This window comes from Anastrepha obliqua, chromosome 3 (genome assembly GCF_027943255.1).
Source record: "Anastrepha obliqua isolate idAnaObli1 chromosome 3, idAnaObli1_1.0, whole genome shotgun sequence".
NCBI classification, from domain to species: Eukaryota; Metazoa; Arthropoda; class Insecta; order Diptera; family Tephritidae; genus Anastrepha; species Anastrepha obliqua.
The window spans coordinates 70,603,298-70,623,072 of record NC_072894.1 but is presented as its reverse complement, the minus strand read 5'-3'; the positions used below and the strand labels follow the sequence as shown (position 1 = coordinate 70,623,072).

General features: G+C 35.3%; 2 protein-coding genes across 2 annotated transcripts; one reads left to right on the top strand and one right to left on the bottom strand.

Annotated features, from left to right (window-relative positions):
• Positions 1–32: 32 nt before the first annotated feature.
• On the top strand, positions 33–463 carry LOC129242330 (cuticle protein 38-like). Its single transcript, XM_054878912.1, has 2 exons — positions 33–44; positions 116–463. Exons 1-2 carry the CDS (start codon positions 33–35, stop codon positions 461–463), a joined length of 360 nt encoding a protein of 119 aa, XP_054734887.1.
• Positions 464–17,084: 16,621 nt separating this feature from the next.
• Positions 17,085–18,012, bottom strand: LOC129241002 (uncharacterized). Its single transcript, XM_054877112.1, has 2 exons — positions 17,897–18,012; positions 17,085–17,805 (listed from the first exon to the last, which is right to left on the bottom strand). The coding sequence occupies exons 1-2, from the start codon at positions 17,903–17,905 to the stop codon at positions 17,473–17,475; spliced, it is 342 nt and encodes a 113-aa protein (XP_054733087.1). The 5' UTR covers positions 17,906–18,012; the 3' UTR covers positions 17,085–17,472.
• Between the last annotated feature and the right edge of the window lie 1,763 nt (positions 18,013–19,775).

The following is a 19,775-nucleotide window of genomic DNA, read 5'->3' as shown; positions in this document are numbered from 1 at the left end:
ATAAACAGCAACCAAACAAAAACTAACCGAAAATGTTCAAATACGTGAGTTGTAAAAATTCTCAAAATTTTTTCTTTTATAAAATTATAATTATTCTTATTCTTTAATTGAACAGGCCGTTGTTCTCTTCGCTCTTTTCGCTTGCGCTGCTGCCAAGCCCGGTTTCCTGGCTGCCGCTCCATTGGCCTATGCTGCTCCCGCCGCTGTTGTCGCTGCACCAGCTCCAGTTGTTACCGCCACCAGCAGTCAAGTGATCGCGAGAAATTACAATGGTATTGCCGCTGCTCCAGTTGTTGCTGCCGCCCCAGTTGTCGCTCGTTATGTTGCCGCTGCTCCTTTAGCTGCTCCCTTAGCCGCTCCCTTACCTGCACCATTGGCTGCTGCTCACTATGCTGCTGCTTCTTCAGCTGCTCCAGTTGTTGCTCGTTACGCCGCCGCTCCCTTAGCTGCTGCTGTGTGGTAAAAGATGTTCGTACATTTAATAAATAATAGAAAACTTTAGTACAAATTTATTTAAGAGACTTTTACTTGAATTTTTAAAATTTTTAGGGAATAATAGATTTTTCTTCGGCTCGGAAAGTCCTTCAAAACTGTGCTAAAGCTTACTATACTGAATTGACAATCTCTCTTTATTCATAATTTGAACTGCAACCTTGGTGTTTGGTGAAACCCGTTGCATATTGCGGCGTTCCAAAATAATGGTTAAAAAGAGAAAATTCTATGCATTACGTAGATACGTAACGTAGTAGATACGTTCAAAGTGAAGAGGCGGTGAAACAGACAGCACAAAAAAGTGCGCCGTTAATGGACCCAATGGAAATCGAACTTTTATGATTTTTATAATAAATGTTTTAAGAAAAGAGTTATATTTTTTAAATTTATTCTTTTCATTTATTTCATTTACAATTATCTAGACCAAGCCGGTAAACTTTACCTAATATTTCCTTGGGGCGAAAAACTTGTAAGAGTCATTTCCCAATAAAAAACACATCGTTTACCCAAATAAAAAAAAATGCAATTCCACTCAATTCAAATATCAATCGATTGTTCTGAACCTCTGGAATCGAAACAGGTTTAGTATTACTATTACATTCGTTGATATGAGGTGTTTCCGACATTCTTAATCTCTCGCAGACAAGGTTGCCATTATACCTTATATTTTTTAAGTTGCCATTATACCTTATATTTCGTAAGGATTTTTAAACCAGATATACAGTATTGGTGTAAATTGAAAGAGAATTGAAACATATTTCACACTTCAATATCTAAATCAGAGCTGCCACCTATTGAAAATTATTTCAAGTAAAAATACTATTTAAATAAAATTTAATTAGTCTCTACTACAATAATATGAAAGCATTTATGCAGTAGAGTTGCCATTTATAAACATAAGCAACAAAACATTTATACGAGTATAAATCACAGCATCCAAATATCATTTTCAGACCATTCAAAAAATCAGAATTTAGCTTCGGCCAGCTATGTGATTTTTTTGCGCATAATAAAAAATACTCCGTAGAATTATTCTACTGCAGTCAAAAATCGACAAAAGTCATTGAACAAAGTGGCGCATATTTGATTTATATCGGATAATTCTTAATATGTTAATTTCATCGACGAGAAAAGTTTGCAATTTTTACTTTACTCAATAAAGGGTTTTCCAATAACAGGTGTTATCTATCGTTATCGAGAGATGATTAAAGATTTTTTATGGCCGGAATTGGATAGTATTGATCTGGACAAGGTTTATTTTCAACAAGACGGCACTACGTGCCATACAAGTAACAAAACTATTGATATTTTACGGAAAAGTTTCCGGACCGTGTTATATTTCGAAGAGGTGATCACAATTGGTCATCGAGATCTTGTGATTTAACATCTTGTGACTTTTAACATTGTGACTTTTTTCTTTGGGGACACGTGAAAGAGAAGGTGTACACCAACAGCCCAGGGTCGATTCAAGACCTCAAAGATGGAATTCGTGAGGCTATCGAGGACATAGGGCAGCCACATTGCAATTCGGTTATAGAAAATTTCATGAAAAGGATATTGTCCTGTAAGCGTGGTCGTGGTGGTCATTTACCTGATGTTAGTTTCTACTATTACATACCTTCCTCTTTATAATGAAATAAGCATTTATATTAAAAAATATAATTTTTTTTGAATATCAAAATAACAACTCATATTGGAAAATCCAGAGGTTTCACTAATTTGAAAAAAAAATATTTTGAAAAATTAGAGAATATGATCAAAAAATGAGATTTCTCAGCTGTTAATATTTTTATGTTCACCACAGTATTCTTCATTTGTCAGTGGATTAAATCATAAGGTTTTATAGCTATTTTTAATTTGACTATTTTTGTTTTGAATGCTCATTATTTTTGCATAAATAATATAAATCATCGTTTAACAAAAACTTAACTGAACTACTTATGAAATTTGGATTTATAACTTATACAAAAATCAGAAAAATTACATCAACTTTCATTCCAATTCTACGGATTTTAATTAGAACTTTCAGAATGATTTTTGGTTTAAATATGTTTTAGAACTTTTATTTAAATAAGGCATATATCATATTGAAGGGTAACTCTCGACAAATACATTGTTTTTATTTTAAAAAATGTTATTATTTATTGTTGATATCGCCCCTCCCCCGAAACGCCGTTTTTTAGAAGAGGCTTGCGGTGATCACGGTAGCGCATGAGCAGCTAAATTGAAATCAAAAAAATTAAATGATTATTGTAGAAGAATAGTTTTTAGTAAATCTGAACGGTTTATTTACCCAAAAAAATTTTTTCTATATGAAAACCGCTTTGCACCAAAAAGAGGATTTTAGAAAAATTAAAAAAAAAATAATTCCAGCGAACTATGCAAATATTTATAAAAAGTGAACCATTCAGATTCACGAGGTTGTAAATTCGAATAATTAAAAAAAAAGTTTATGGAAATCGGTCAAATAGTTTTTGATAAATAATGATCATCGCGACGGTAATTTTCAAAAAACACGACTTCGAGATAATCGCGTCTAAAGTTTTGCGTGCACTTCATTTATGGATAAGGTCGCGCACTTCCACGGTCTTTAACTTTCGTTCTAGTGCTCCGATCTTTATGCTTTTTGAATTTATATTTTTAAGATGATGTGCCATAAAAAAATTTTCCATTTTTTAGTCCAACACAAGGTATATAACCCCTTATGTTCACTCATAAGAAATTTTTTAACACAGGCGCGAATAGGCGAGCATAGGGAAATAATATAAAGTATATATTTACTAAATATGTTACATAATCTATTGAGTAACATCATCATTGAGTACATCTATTGAATAACAAAATCAATACAACTCAGCAGTCGTAATTATTGCATAGCTGCTGTCATATCTGCTCTATTGTCTTACTTTTGTTTACCGGCAATTGAAACATGCTAAGCTCCTACTGGATCAATGAAAAAGTTACTTGATTTTGAAAATTTGCACACACATATGCATAAAAGTATAAAATCTTTTTCAATGTATCACCTGCTCACCCAGAAGAGACTTCTGGGTATCACTGTTGTAAACTGTTAAACTTTATTTGCCTTTATATGCACATTTAGGTTAGCAGCCTCGAGCTAGGTAGGTAGGCGTCATAAAGACACACTTAGACCTTTCTCAGGTCCATTGTGATACCACTGGAGCTTATCCTTACTCTACGTGTTCCTTTTCAAACCATCCGGTAGCTTTAATAAACGAGCAGAGCTTCGTTAGTTTTAGATGGGCTATGCCTGCTACATCGGTTAGAAATGCTGTATCAAGAGTGCGCAGCCTTCTCATAACTAGGCTTTCACACTCACATAAAAGGTGTCTGACTATTTCCTCTTCTTCTGTATTAAGACAGCTTCTACAGAAATCGAAGTACGGGAGTCCTAACCTTCTAGCGTGGCTGCCTATTAAACAATGACCAGTTAATACACCTATCATTTTTCTTATAGCTTCTCTGTTAAATCTTAGCAAGATCTTCGATCGACCGCTGTTCCAGTTCGGCCATGTCTGTCTGCTTAGTTCGCATGTTGTGAGGTTTTGCCAGCTTGTATTTACCTTTTTGATGGTTTGCCTGTCTATAAGTAATTTACAAGTGGCTATGGGCATGGGTATCAGCGCCTTATCCGGTTCGAGATCGAGCGTTGTACCGGTTCGTGCAAGTTCATTCGCCTTACAGTTTCCTGCAATATTCCTGTGGCCTGGCACCCAGATAAGGTGCACCTTGTAACACTTAGATACGTCATTTTGTAGTTTAAAACATTCCAGAACTGTTTTTGACGAGTGCGTTTTTGATTCAAGCGCTTTTATTGCCGCTTGGCTGTCCGAGTAAATGAAGACTTCATTTGCGGATAATACTCTCGTTTTTATTTCGGTAAGTCCCTCTTTTATGGCAGTGACTTCCGCCTGAAATCTCGAGCTAACTTAATAGAAATCCACCAAAGTGGCATAGCTAACTAATGAAACTTTATCAAATATTACTTGGTTATTTTTTCATAATAGTCCTCGAGTCTAAGTTTGCCTTAGTAAGCCTGCTCAACCTTGAAATTCTTGATCTTCCGCTTTACTTATTTTGAACTATATCATATATTTTTCTATAGTGAGAATTTTTACCAAAAGAAGAAGCAGTAGCAAAAAGTGCAGCAGCGAATACCATAGCCAATGTGGCGACAGCGAGCAACAAAAGGGTCTGCGGCGATACCATTCTGCATCCTCGAGATCGTTTGATTGTCGGTAGCGATAGTACCTGGAGCAGAAGCGGCAACAACAGCGGCGGGTGCAGCTTATGTCAATAAAGCGGTAGCCAGGAAACCGGCTGTGACAGCGGCACAGGCAAAAAGAGAGTCTAATGTTTGTGAAGATTATGCAATTCAGAAAATAGAACAAAAAAGTAAGCATGACTAAATTCGGCCCAGACCGAAAATTATATACACGCGCACATTTTATATGTATTGGGTTGGGGAATAAGATCTTAAGATCGCTTTTACCGAAAATTTTTATTTAAACAGAAAACAATAATTATAATCAGAAAGTTAATCAATTACAATTTAATTACAACCTCTTCCCACCTCTCGACCAATTTGTTGATGCCGTTCCGCACCGTCCAGTAAGCCGTGCCCTTCCAGTCCCACCAAATACATATTATAGCTTGTAACATCAGATGGACGAACGAAAACTTCGTTTTATTATTATTAATTATTATATAAAAGTGATTAGGTCTCAATAATATTAACAAATTTCGGGCTTAATTGATATCGGAACCAATGCGTGAACTATATTTGGGTGAGTTTTATTTAGTTGTTATTGAGATACACGAATTTACCTAAAAGTGGGCTTGGCGCCGACCATTTTTCAGAATTTTACTTGTGTCGTATTTATTTGAATTCATCATTTGTACCAAACTTAAGTAATTTTGCAGATATCTCGTTTTTTTTATTTGTTGAAAATTACCATTATACTCGTATGGCAGGTGGCGACCGATGCCGCATGTTTTCAATACCGAGATATATTAGTATGGTAATTATCGTGCACACGAACCGGCGAATTGGCTTGGCTTGGCTTCGTCCCATTATTCTAAGCCTCTTGCTGTAGGTCTATATCTACCTCGATTCCTTTATGCGTTTACATACAACTGTTATGTGGAAAAAATTATGACAGTCTTGTGCACAAGTATGTGTGGGTATACAAATATTTTGCGTAGATATTGAAATAAGGCCTATTCCTTTCGGCAAGCATTAGCAAGTGGTGAATAGTGAATATCTTGGCAACGCTGAAATAAAATTACATTTGTTTGTAAAATAGTTAGTTAAGGTGCTGTCCCAATGCAGGCTCTCTTTGCTTGATGTACTTGTTTTGCTTGGCTTCGAAAACTTGCTTGGCCAAATGAGCACATTGAATGCTGTCATAACAATTAGATGATTAGTAAAAAGAAAAGGAAACAGAGATGTTGACTATATTCAATACTACATAATGCATTTTGGAATCATGATGTTACCTAGAGGTTGTGAAAAATTACGCGAATTTTTCTTTTAATTGTAAAAATATACAAGATATGATTTTCAATAGCACTTATTAAATTTTCTTCAAACATTTTTGAAAAGCAAATGTAAATAAAAACTCACAAATGAAGCTAAACCTAGTCAAATGAAATGAAAGACAGGGCTGTTCAACTCCTAATGTCGCAAGCGCTGCTAATAAAACATTGAGCTATTTAAAACTTCGCCGGGGCTCAAGGGCTTCAAGCAAATCTGCACAACTCTTCATATATTTCAGTATTGTTCTATTTATTTTTGACAATTATCGAATGTAGCCTGCATTGGGCTAACACCTTGATACCAGTTTTATAGGTATAACCAACCTCGCTAGCGGCGAATCTTGCTCGATAACTTTGTTGTTGCTTTCACATGCACATTTTTCGTCAAGAAAGCCGTACACAGGGATAGCGAGCAGAGCAGCGACAAATAGAAGAGGCCTATTGTAGGACTTTCATACGTATTTGAACATTTTGTTATTTATTTCATTCGATTTGGCTATTGTTTTAATGAAATCTAAGTAGTTTGATATTACAATAGTAAGCAAGTTTGTTTGGGCTCTTATATTAACGACATAGGTAAGGTTAAGTTGACCTGGCTGGCTGAAAGGTATCGCATAGACCTATTGGTCCTTAGTGTTACCAGATGGAGCTAGACCTTTACGTTTCTTTGCAGTAGACATCTTGCAGTACGTGTGCGTCTTTTGCGAATCTAAGTTAACTCTGAAACACTAACGCAGAGAGTCATTCTAACTTCTCATATTGTAGAGCTCCTAAGCATTTTAATCCGGTTCTAGCTAACGCAGGGCAAGGACATAGAAGGTGTTCTAGGGTTTTGCTCCCTTACAGTTCATTGGAAAATCTGTGGCCTGTCAGTATATTTACGATAATTCTGCTTTCTTTTCTGGACAGAGTTAGTACGAATCATACGTATTTATCTGCATTCTGGGTGCACATGATTTTTGCGATTTTGCAAGTGGCTAGATTATTCATTGATTAGCCATTGTATATCGTATTTAAAGGTTTCAGTATGTCATTTTCTTGTTCAAATGGTGTATAAGCAGCGCCCTTGGCAATCTCATCTACAATTTCATTTCCTACAATGCCCTTATGCCCGGGTACCCAACGTATATACAACCGTCTGTTTGCGGCTAGTCTCTCTATGGCTTCCTTGCTTTTTAGAACATTTTTAGATAAAATTTCACATGAGTTTATTACTTTTATCGGCGCTTGGCCTTCAACATATGTGTATGTTTATTTTTTCGTTGCTTGATGTCTTTGCGAATGCTTTATCTGCAGCAAATTAACTACATATAGTATGTATGTAAGTATTTTCTATTGGCTATATTTCTGTATGGCTATCTTTGAGCTCTTGTTGAATTCTGCCCACTGTGCACTGTGGTGTGTTTCATTACCAATTTCAAAAGTTATCGAGCTCCGTTAAATACATACAAAAGTGTATTTTAAATACATTTACGCCTTCAATACATTATGGAAACATACACACAAACTAAAAAACATGTAAATAAACCAACAATTGCTATAAATATACACAAGTACTCGAAATATACGCTTGTTCGCGTTGCTCTTGCGCATAACAATATTTTGGGTAATTTACAGTAGCGCACATGTCTACATACAAATTTAGTTCAAAATCTTAGCACCAACACTCCAGCGGCTTTGGATTGCAATAAGGTTTGTCAAAATTCCTCAGCGTCGAGGTATTTAAATGCCGATTATATTTGAAGGGCATTTTTGGTGAACTTGAAAATAAAAATAAAATTAAAAAATACTAATTTTTGCTACGTCTTGGTATAAAACTTGCAAGTCTTTTCAAAAATGGAAACATATAGTTTTTAACGCTTTTTCGACACACAGTCGTATTAAAAAGATAAGTAGAAAAGTAAAATTTTCAAATACGTAAGCTTTTTTTTAACAATTCGAATTACTAGTCTCTAATTACTTACGACTCCCTTATTTTCATCCAACAGGTTGTTTTGTTTTTCGCCCGGCATCCTGGCTGCTGCGTCCGCTACCGTTGTAACTGCTTCAGGCCCTGTTGGGACTGCCACAAGTAATCAAGTGATCGCGAGAAATTACAATATAATCGCGGCTGCCCCAGTTGTAGCTGCCGCTGGTCTTTTAGCTGCACTCTCCATTACTGTGGTAAGAATGTGAACCTGTAAGTGAGAAAAGTGTGATATATATAGTTTTCTATGATATATTTTGAATTTATTTTAAAGTTAACATACATATAGTACTTACACTCTGCCAAAAAGTTTCCAGGAATGTAATAAACAAGTAATAAACAGGAGATCAATCCTAAAATTATAAGTAATTATTGGGCCCCTATCACAACCAACACATTTATTTCCTTGTTGATTGGCAACTATGAAACCTAGAGCTTTAAACATAAGAATGCAGAATATAGGATAATTTTTCGGTAATCACCCTTAGGGTCGAATAACCGACCAGGGCTGTACAGCCAATGATGCTGATGATTGCGATTAAGATTTAGATGATTTATAAATTTTATATTTTCACCGAGAATTGAAGATGTGGGAGTACAAAATGTCGGACATAATCCATATCTAAATTTACTGATGATATTGATTGCTTTGCACGGTAGTACCACAATTCGGAACCCAGGATATGAAATACCAAATGATGGAAAAAGTTTTTTTTTAATAGTGCTCGCCCCTCTGCAGGTAATGGCATTCGCAGTCTTCAGTTCTCTTTAGGTACGCACATCACAAATAGGAGGAGGAGCTCGGCCAAACACCTAATAAGGGGTGTAAGACCCAGTTATGATTATTATAATTGATTGTTTTGTGTGTTATAACGATCAAATTTTCCATGTATTTTTTAACGAGACACTAAAGCAAGTGCCTGAAAATACCTGCGTAATTTTAGCAGTTTTTTATGAGTTACACTTTTAAAATGCAATTTTTATACTACAATTTATATATTTATGTATTTATATATCTATGTACTAAAATTATTTTTGGTCCTGACGTCGTCTAGATATTTAATAAAAAATTAGTCTGTATATTGTTTGGCTCTTATTCACATACTGGTTAAAAGAAATCAAATAATTATCCTAAAAAATCTCCTTTAAATAGCGCAGGGATAGACATGTTTCGACAAGTTGTACATAAGCTTGAAGTTTAGAATACAGTTTACTTACTTATGTAGGAATACTTCTGTGAAATATGGAATAGGTAAGCAAAAAATTCGAACGTCCTTTTAAGGGGTTAGGTGGGTTACAGAGGTTAAAAAAAGGGTATTTTTACTATTTTTTTTAATATATACAATCATATATTTTATTTAAACAATTCAGCATATCAAAGATACATATTTAAACAGTATTTTGTGAAATTTTTATTTAAAAATTCCGAAAACTCAGCCGTTGGTACCTCATCTCCTCAATAAAAAAATAAGAGGAGTACACTTGTTTGAAAAATTATGTTCAAGTAAAAATGATAAAATTAAAGAAATATAAAAATATGGATGTCAAAAAAATGTGAATGTTAATTTCGAATATATTTTGAGCAGAGTTGCCAACTGCTTAAAAATTAAATTGAATAAATTAAATAATTAATAATAAATATCAAATAATAGAACTAAAAAGAAATTTAGAAACGCTTATTTTAGAAAATATTTTTGGAGATGGTTGCCGCCTGTTTGATAGGGTTGTTAATTGTGTTTTATAAGAACGCCAACTGAAATATTATAATGCAGATGCCAAACGAACGATGTATGAAAAATCTATAAAACAAGTATGCATATAAAAAAACTAATTTTAATAATGTGTGTATGTGGTTGGAGAATAAGTTCGAAACGCTTTTATCGAAAACTTTTATTTAAAAAAAAAACAATAATTATATCAATAAGTTAATCAATTATATATTCGTCGTTACTCTTTACAATCTCTTTCCACCTCTCGGCCAATATGTTGATGCCGTTCCGCCAAAAGTGGCCTGGTCTGGTACCAAAAAAATTTTGAGCCAGTTTTTAAGGATCTATTTGTAATCGAAGGTAACGTTCTTCATATGGTTTAAGAGACAGCGGAAAATATAGCAATCGGTCGGTAAAAGGTCCGGAGAATACGGTAGATTCTGAAGGACCTCCCATCCGAGTTTTTGGAGTGCGGCTTTGAGGACTTGTGCAACATGGGGCCTGGTGTTGTTGTGAAGGAGTATAGTTTGACCATGTCGATCAGGTATTTTCAGTCGAATAGCCTCATTTATGTGGTGTATCAGGGAAATGTAGAGCTCCTTGTTGACAGTGGCATTTTCGAGCATTTCCCAGTGCTCCATGGCACCCAGTCCCACCAAACACATATCATGAACTTCTTTGGATGAAAATGCGGCTTGACGCTCGGCTTTGGCTTACCTTCTGGAGCCACCCACTCCCTTCTTTGCTTCATATTGATATATAGGCACCATTTCTCATTTCTCGCCGATTCGGTACAAAAAGCACTGTTTATGACCGAATGTTGCTCAATGGTGGGCGAGATGCTGAGAAGCAATTTCAAGACGCATTTCTCTGTTTTTTGCGTTGAATCAAAAGTGATTTGAGACGTTCTTCGTCGAGTTCAGAAGGTCTTCCGTTGCGTGACGTGTCGTCGATGTCAAAGTCGCCACTTTTGAACTTTGCTGTCGGGCTGCTTCGGTAACTTTTTGACCTCAACGTAAAGAAAAGAACAGGTGTGGAAAATATTGATTTTTGCCTCCTGAATATTCCATTTCTAAACCTCAGAACTAATAAAAATTAAATAGCTCAAAAATACAAATAAAGTTCTATCAAATGAATACTTAACCTGTGCCAAACAGCAAACAAATCGTTGTAAAATTAAAGCAAATATAAAGACGCTATGAACTTATTCCTCAATCCAATATAAAGGGTTTTCCAATAAGAGGCCCTATTTTTATATTCAAAGAAAAATGCTATTTTTTATTACAAATGATCGGATGTTTATTTTTCATCCAATTCCGGCCGTAAAAAATCGCTAAACATCTCTCGATAGCACAATCCATTCACCTGTTACACCTGTTATAGGAAAATCCTTTATAATTGGCGTGTACATCCATTAGCCCGTAGAAACACCCAATAGCCGGGCTACTCCTACAATTTGTAGTCTGCGTCTTGAAAAAAGCCTTTTCTATAATTTGGTATTTCTTGCCCTCTGTGAGTTTCGAATCCAGCTCCTAGCGAATTGTAGCTGCGCACAGCCCTAAAATTTGGTTTATTATTTAATTCTCGACACTTTTTGGTAATGCTATCTATAGGCACACTAATTTGATGCTTTTTCTGATAACACACGTACCAGGTATCTTTTCCACTGCAACTCTTTATTTTAAAAAGTAAATTACTGCTTTTTCTTATAAAAATAAAAAATAAGTAATTAAATTATTGCCGCGTACACTTCTGTTAGGTATTTGTCCGAGGTGCTCCTCCAATTTGTGGCCTGCGTCCACAAAATAGAGAGACGTACAGTTTTAAGTAGACTCCGAACGGCATATGGTTTTTATGCGGAGATTTTTCATGGCAGAAATACACTCGGCTTTTTGTCATTGTCTGCCGAGGGGCAACCACTATTAGAAAAAGTGTTTATTCATTTTTGTCTTTCACCGAGATTCGAACCTACGTTTGCCAAATTCCGAATGGGAGTCACGCACCAACCCATTCGTCTACGGCAGCCACCTACCGCTCTTTCTTATGCCTGGCATAAATTTGTAACATAAATTATACCGTAAACACACAAAAAAATGTAACGGGGTTTCGACAATGGAACTTGGTAGAGAGGACATAAAAATATCAGCGATTTGAAAGTTTAGGACTGATTTTATCTTAAGAAGAGGTTCCAGTTGTCCCTACTTTGCACAATGTTATAGTAATCGGAATAACAAACTGAGGTGTTCGTAGAACATTTTAATCCTTTTACTCCTTAGAAGATTTGCGGTTTTTGTCTCCTTTGCGGGAAAGATAGAGGAATTTATCAGACGAAAATGTACTACCAAAATATTTATCAGCTTTAAATTCAACTTAAATACGTGAAATAAGTGAAATGGAAAATTTGTACTGTAACTTGAAAGTGTATATTTAATACACAATTTTTTCAATCCATGCTAACGAAATGAACCCTTACATAACTTAGTAAATTTTCCCCCTGGAATTATGTTTTCTGACGATAAAACTTCAAATATTTTACTTATGAAGGCATGCGGGGTATTGTCTGTGCCGTTTTCAATAGTACGAGTACTTTAGAGTGGTCAACTGTTCAGTATCACATCGATTTTTGCGACCAATTAAAAATAAAAGTTGTAATGAAAGTCGAACTTTCGTGGTATTGGGATCCAAAATTAATCCAATAATTTATTGATAATAAAGTAACAATTATTAAGTAAATAAACAACCTTTTAATTCAAAATTAACTTAAAAAGATTTTGAACAAAAAAGCACATATTTACTTATACATTGATTAAATTCGAAATAGTCTGAAATTTTAAGATAACTTTTATGCAAATTGCTGTTCAAGGTAACTGCTTCATTAACCAACTCATATAGTGGCCTCTGTAAGTTTGTCATTTTCCAAATGATCATCATTCCATTTTACTTTCCATATTATTATCATCAGAAGAATCTCTTAGCTTTGTGTCAGATAATTCAATAGCTTCAACATTGTTTCCTGTGATGGCAGGCATGTGCTCGTGGCATCTGCTACAAAGTCAGTAAAATTTAAGAGGTTATCATTTTTTTCTGCGATTTAGTCGCAAATGTGTAGCCAAAAAAACTTACTTACAGTCAGCGTAAGAAGAAAGTGTACATCACATATTGTCAGGTTTTGACTATTTATTTATTTAATTTCATTTATTTCTTTATGAAAATGTTGTTCGTACTACAACAAAAACCATACACTTTGTACGAAATTTATAAAAATTTCCATTAACGTTTGAACTTTTTAATCAGAATTTCTGGATATATTTTGAGTATGCAGTCTTGTAGTCCATTGAATTTTGCAAAAAGTGCCAGTTTAGAAAGGCTCAAAAATCGTTTTAATTTTTAACAATTTTTGTTTCCTGACTGTGGTGGGTATTTTCCCCATTAAGCAAAATGTGGAGCCTACGAGCCAAACAAAAACTTATAAATATGTGGCCAATACCACGCAAAGCAATGCAGAAAATTAAAGAGTCGTGCTAATAGAAACCGATTTTCTACAAAGTTTAAAATTGAATGGCCGCTATAATGGTTAGTTGCGTTTACCAATCCTATGATGCTGCATTTTAGAAAGTGTCTATGGCACTTCATGCATTGTATTTCAAGAGATATCCAAATATTATATTTTCAAGTGTTTTTTATTAAGTGTTGTTTATTATTAAGTATTTTAAATTAAAGTTTACACTGAAGTACGTTTTTCACTTTCTGGGAATATCTGACCGCGAGGTATCATTCGATATTCCGAATTTTCTAAAATGCAGCTGACTATAAAACTAAATATAGCCTAGCAATAAGTTGCAAGGCCTTGAATCCAGACTATTCAGCTTTAGCTCTAAACTAGGCACTAAGCCATCTTGTCGTCTTTTAAAAGATTGATAAGTCTCTTCTCCGCAAGCTTAAAACAATCATGTGCCGCTTAAAGTTTTGCCAACTAATTTAGATGATTGCGTAATTTTATTACATATCGGGTGCTTTTTAAGAGCTTGAGAACATAAAATGATAACACAAAGTAGAGATATTATTGGAATGCATTTGTTAATATAATATGGTTGATAGTTTCTTGGTATTTATTTTTTGAATATGATATATACTAATGCCGGGTCATGCTGCGGACATATGCTGCGGCTACGAGTTACATGGACCATTCGATCAGTCCAATTTTTGTCTACTTTACTCGATAAATCTGGCGTCATTGCTGGTTTAAATATTGCAATAAAGGTTAAGGGCCCGAAAAAATGATGATTTTCAATAATTTTGTTTTTTGCTGGTCAATTGCTTTATTTTACAAAAATAAAAACGTACATGTACGTAAAAAATACATCATGCTTCGACTTGACTTGAGTAAAATTTCAAAAAAAAAAAAAAAACAAAAGTCCCTTGCGGTGATTATCACAAATCCTTGGAGATTCACTTAAAATCAATCGGACAAGAGAAATTAGTTTTATTAATAGATAATCTTGTGCCTGATCGAAGCATTTTTTATCTAAATCAGCAAGAAAAAAACCAACAATGAATTGTTTAAAAAAATTAGAAATTAAAAAAAAGAAATCCTTCGATCTGGCAAGAGTTTTTTATGTTTCATAAATATTATTAAAATCTACCAAGCGGTTTTTAAGTTACAGTAATCACCAGTTCAAAAAACATAGTTTTGAGAAAAATGCATTTAAAGTTTTGCTGCTGATAGCTACTTTCTCTCGAACGCTCCGGAGCGCCCGAGATCCCTTTGTTATTTGTTGAATAACTCGCAAAGTATGTGTTGGATTCACTTCAAATTTTCACACAATATTTTTAAGATACTATACTTTAGGAAAATGCAAAAAAATCCATTTTTTGAAAATTCTGACTACCCTTAACCCCATAAATCGATTGTTAAGCGCGCTGTATTGCAAGATTCGCGGTCTTGTTGAAACAAAATGTCGTCGGGGTTCAGCTGAATAATTTGTCGAAAGTCCCTCATGCTACTTTTGAAAATTCAATCAGCTGGTTCAATAGCGATCGCAATTCACCGTAACGGTAACTCATTCTTCACTTCGAAAGAAATAAGGACCGATGATGTGCCGCCAGTGCTCTATGAACGTCAGGATCATATTTATTTTAAATTCATTATATTATATTATTAAATTTCCACAATTTGGAAGCGTAGCTCAGGCGTCTTGATGACTAGCCACTCCTTAGTGAATGGATATGTCCACACAGTTTCCCATTCTCAGTTATCAAACCATAGTTATCGATGGCTCTCATGCAGCTAAAAAGCACCCGATATTTTACTCAGATACTTTCCATTTCACCGTTTTGGCTACAGATTTCTATATATATTTTGGTTAGGGACCTCCAATGATGACAGGATTTTAGTTTGAAACCTCTATATTATATTATGGTTGGTTGCACAGGCATACTTGAATACCTTACATGCAAATTGGCTTGAATTTATTATATATTAGAACTTTTTATCTAATTATCTTTTAGGTTGTGGAATAAGTGCTTAGCATTTTATTGAAACAAAAAACAATAATTATATCAATAAGTTAATCAATTATATATTCGCCGTTGCTGTTTACATACTATAATTATTTTCTAGGCAAGTATTTTGTTCAAATATACATATATCTAAATAAGGAACTTCGAGGGTATAAGTGTACTACTTAATTTGATTGTCAGGCAAGTTTGTGGACTTAACGAAGAAGCGACATGCTTACACTTTTCCTCATTTAATTTTACATTTATGTCAATTTGCAAGCCATTCGTCAATAAGGTGCACGTGTTGCTACAATATTCTTCAACTTGTATAGGACACTTATCATGGCTTGTGGCTCTTTGATCCCTCGCAGAACCATTGGAAGTTATATATATTATATATATTATATATATACCATTTTTATTTGCAAACGTGGGTGCCAACTACTTGCTGCTAGTAGGGATGTCTGATACAACATTGGCCTTAGAACGCTACCGTGAGGACCACCAACCATTATTGAAATCCCTTAAATAGTTAAAAAGTTCAGATGTTTTTATAGTAAATCGACTGTTAGACAGAGAGGAATTCAAGAGTCTAGGAAATTTTATTGGCATTCGTCAATTATATCAGTACTTACCATTGTTTTCGACTAACCTGCTCTTTGCACCGTTCTTTTCTCGAAAACTAAATTAGTGTTTGATATAATATAATATTATAGTCATTAAAAAAAAATAGCCATCTTTGATACCAGAACTTATTCAATTAATTTAGAAAGACATGACACTGTGGCACTAGAGAGATCTGAAAGAAGTGCTAATGCAATATTTAGCAGCTTTCTTAAAATTTTTGTTCTTCTTCTTATGTAGCGCTACAACAGTGGGTCGGTTTTGGCCGAATCCAAAATAGCGCCCACTTGTTTCTGCCCTGCGCTCGTTTATGTCAGTTCGAAATATCGAATGATGACAGGTTCTACCAACGGATATGTGATCTTCCTCTTCCACATCTTCCTTTTTTGGGTACTGTGTCGTAAATTTGCCTGCTGGAGCGTCTTATTTCATGCGGTTAACTATGTCCACGTCCCTATATAGCTCACACAACTCGCTGTTCCACCATACGCGGTACACTTTACTAGCGCGCAGAGAGCAAAAGATCTTACGTCGCATTTTTTTCTCAGAGGCTCCCAAAACTTTCTCATCTGCTATTGACATCATCAATGCTTCTGCGCCATTTAGCAGGACGAGAATGGTGAGCGTTTTATAGAGTGTCAGTTTGATCTTTCGAGAGATATGTAGCTCTACTTCTCAATTGCCTATTGAACCCAAAGTAACACCTGTTGGCAAGTATTATTCTGCGTGTGGTCTCCAGGCTGTGTCACTTCTGTTGTTAATACTGACCCCAAGGTAGACGAAGTCCTTCACAACTTCGAGTTGTTGGCTGTCAGCACTGACATATTGTCCAAGACACGAAAACTTTTTGTGTGTTGACAGCAGGTACTTTGTTTTGTCCTCATTCACCGCAAGGCCCACATTGTTCGCATCTCTCTTTAAACTGGAGTATGCCGAGTATACAGCGCGGTTGTAGTGAAATATTCATAGCCCGGCAACTTCTTTGGATCCAGATGTTGCTCTATATGCTATTCTAATCTATGAAGTGGGTATCTTGGTGTAGAGTTAGGGAAGAGGTTTATGTAATCTTTATATTTGCATATTCCTTATAGTATGGGCTTCCGCTTCATTAAGCACCGAAATATATTTCAGCTTTCTGCAGGCAATAGAAGAATCATTTTATAAAATTCAGAGTTCTCCTTTCTTTTTAAACATTCTACATTACAATTTTTATGTAGATATGAAATATTTAGTGATTTTCTATTTTATGTGGAATTTTTTATTCGAACGCAAAATATTATACGAAATATAATATTATATACAGTATTTTCATTATTCACTTGCCTCCTGCAGACAATTTTAAACATGCAACACAAAACCACTCTCACCTCGTAACATTAAAACTTATTGTATGAATTACTTATGCATAAGCCAGCCATCCAGTCGCTCAACCCAAGTTCGGAAAATATTGCAGATAAAAGTACATAGCAATGGGCTTCACCATTACGTTAAACAAACTCATCAACTCAGCAGCGCGTATCCTGGCAAAACCACTCTTCAGCTACACGCGGACACACTCTTGCACCTACTATACCGTTACACAAACATATTCGCTTAGGCTTTGTGCATATTAGCGTTAACACATCATCGCCACAAGGCCGTCGGCACAGGGGTACCATATCCATAGCTGTAGCCGTAACTCGGGTAATAACCGTAACCGTAACCGTAGCTTGTTGGATAGGGGTAGGTGGCCAAGGGGGTGGTGGGACTTATAGCTGGTACATAACTTGTGGGTACATAGCCAGCGGGCACGTAGAGTCGATTGTAGTTGCGCGCGACCACTTGATGGCTATGCGCCGTGACGACGGGTATTACAGCGACTGTGTATGTGGGTGTCGCCGGTATGACAGCAGCGGCACTTGTCGTGGAGGTGCTGATGGCATGCAGGAGTATGCTGCAGCAGAACAAAAAAATGAGCTGAAGACGAAAGAAAAAAAGTGAAAATTGAAATGTTGAAAATTGAGTAATATGCACAGTTGATTTTTGAGCCATAAAATTTAACACTTACATTTTTCATATTTGTATATCCTCTTTATCCTCTTACGCCTGAATCAAATTTTTTTCGCATTTATTCGAGATTTGTGGCTGTGCTTACAGCACTTAAGCTACTGGAATTGTGCACAATTTGTCACTGCACTTTTTATACTAAAATTATTTAGTCTGACGTTACTCATACGCCCCACTACCACTTACACATTTACACTATAAGTACACACGGGTGAGTACCGAAGAAATCAATATAAGCGCATTTGGTATATTTACTAATAAATATTTTTAGCCGTAGCTGTGTTGGCTTGTGTATTACCATTATTTGGTGGTTCCTGGGTTCGATGCACAATGGATACATGGAACATCAAATTATAGGGAAATGTGTCTTGTAATAGAGGTTACCATACGACGGTCACTAACAAGCAGGACTCCGAGCGAAATTCTGCTATGAGAAAACATCTGATGAAAACCAGCTATAATTCGAGGGCGAACCCTTCTTTTGTGTAGGTAACTTCGGCCAAACATCTTGCTTTGTACGTATGCGCCATTTATAAATACAGTGCGTGCCACTAAGCAGCGTACCTTCACTTTTGAAAAAATTGGATTGCTTTGTTTCTTAATTTATTAAAATAAACATTGTTTATGGTCAAACAAAACTTTTATAAATTGTGGCTCCAGCATTTGAAGGGAAACTGACAAAGTTCTAGCAAAATACAAAAAAAGTTTCGTTTAGATTTTCTACAATTTTTTCTGGTATACAACTTTATAGCTCATTAATTTTAAGCCCAAGTTGCTATGTTACATTACTGAAATCGCTCAAGCTTCTAGATTCCAGAGAGATGCCAAAAGCTTACTATATTCCAAGTTAGTAAGAACTGCCTCTAAGTTTAACCTCAAGAATGCGAAACGACTGCTGATAAAGTAAAATGCAGAGTTTTCATTCACCAGACATGAAAATCAGATTGTTATCTGACAAAACTAGTCTAAGCATGGGTTAATAATGCCTAAATATCGGTTGGAATACCTGCAAGTAGTCTGATTTATCTGTAGCTGAGAGAAAAGCCAAGTCCTCGCCCAAGGTTTGAAATCCATTTCGGGCATGAAACACCAACTGATAGAAAAGGTTTTCTCCAAAAGCGGCCACTCTTTCACAAACCTCCTCATAAAAAACCGTCTACCGTTCGGAGGCGGCATGAAACATAAAACATCAAGACGCACACCACAAATTTGGAAGAGGACTTGGCCAGGCACGTGAAAACGGATTTATATGCCAATTATATTTACATACATATGGTATATACATATACACGGGTGTACGTGCCAATTATATATACACTCTTTTTGGGTATTTGACCGAGCTCCTTCCTATTTGTGGTGTGCGTCGTGATCTTGTTCCATAAATGGAGGAAACTTTTTCTTCATTTTGGTCACCGAGATTCGAACCTAAGTTCTCTCTGAATTCCGAATGGTAGCAACGCACCAACACATTCGGCTGCGGCGGCCGCCAATTATATATACATGCATATGTATTATATTATATATTTCAAACCCCCAGAAGCTACACTTCTGCTGACATAATTAAGTCACTTTATCTTTTTAAATTTTTTTTACAATTTTTTAATATTTTTCTGTAGAATTTTTGTAATCAATTTCATTTTGCTTTTTACAATTCTTTAATATTTTCTCAAAAATTTTTAATATTATTATTTATGCGGAACTTTTTTCGTAATTTTTTAATGAAAACATAGAACTCGGTATACAGTTTTATAGCCCATTTAATTTCGGTACACTTCGTAAGTTTGAAGCCGCTTCAAAATAGCGTTGATGTTTGAAAATTTGCTTGCATACAACGAAGAGATATTTTTTCGAAATCGAACTAAAACTGGTGGAAAAAATAT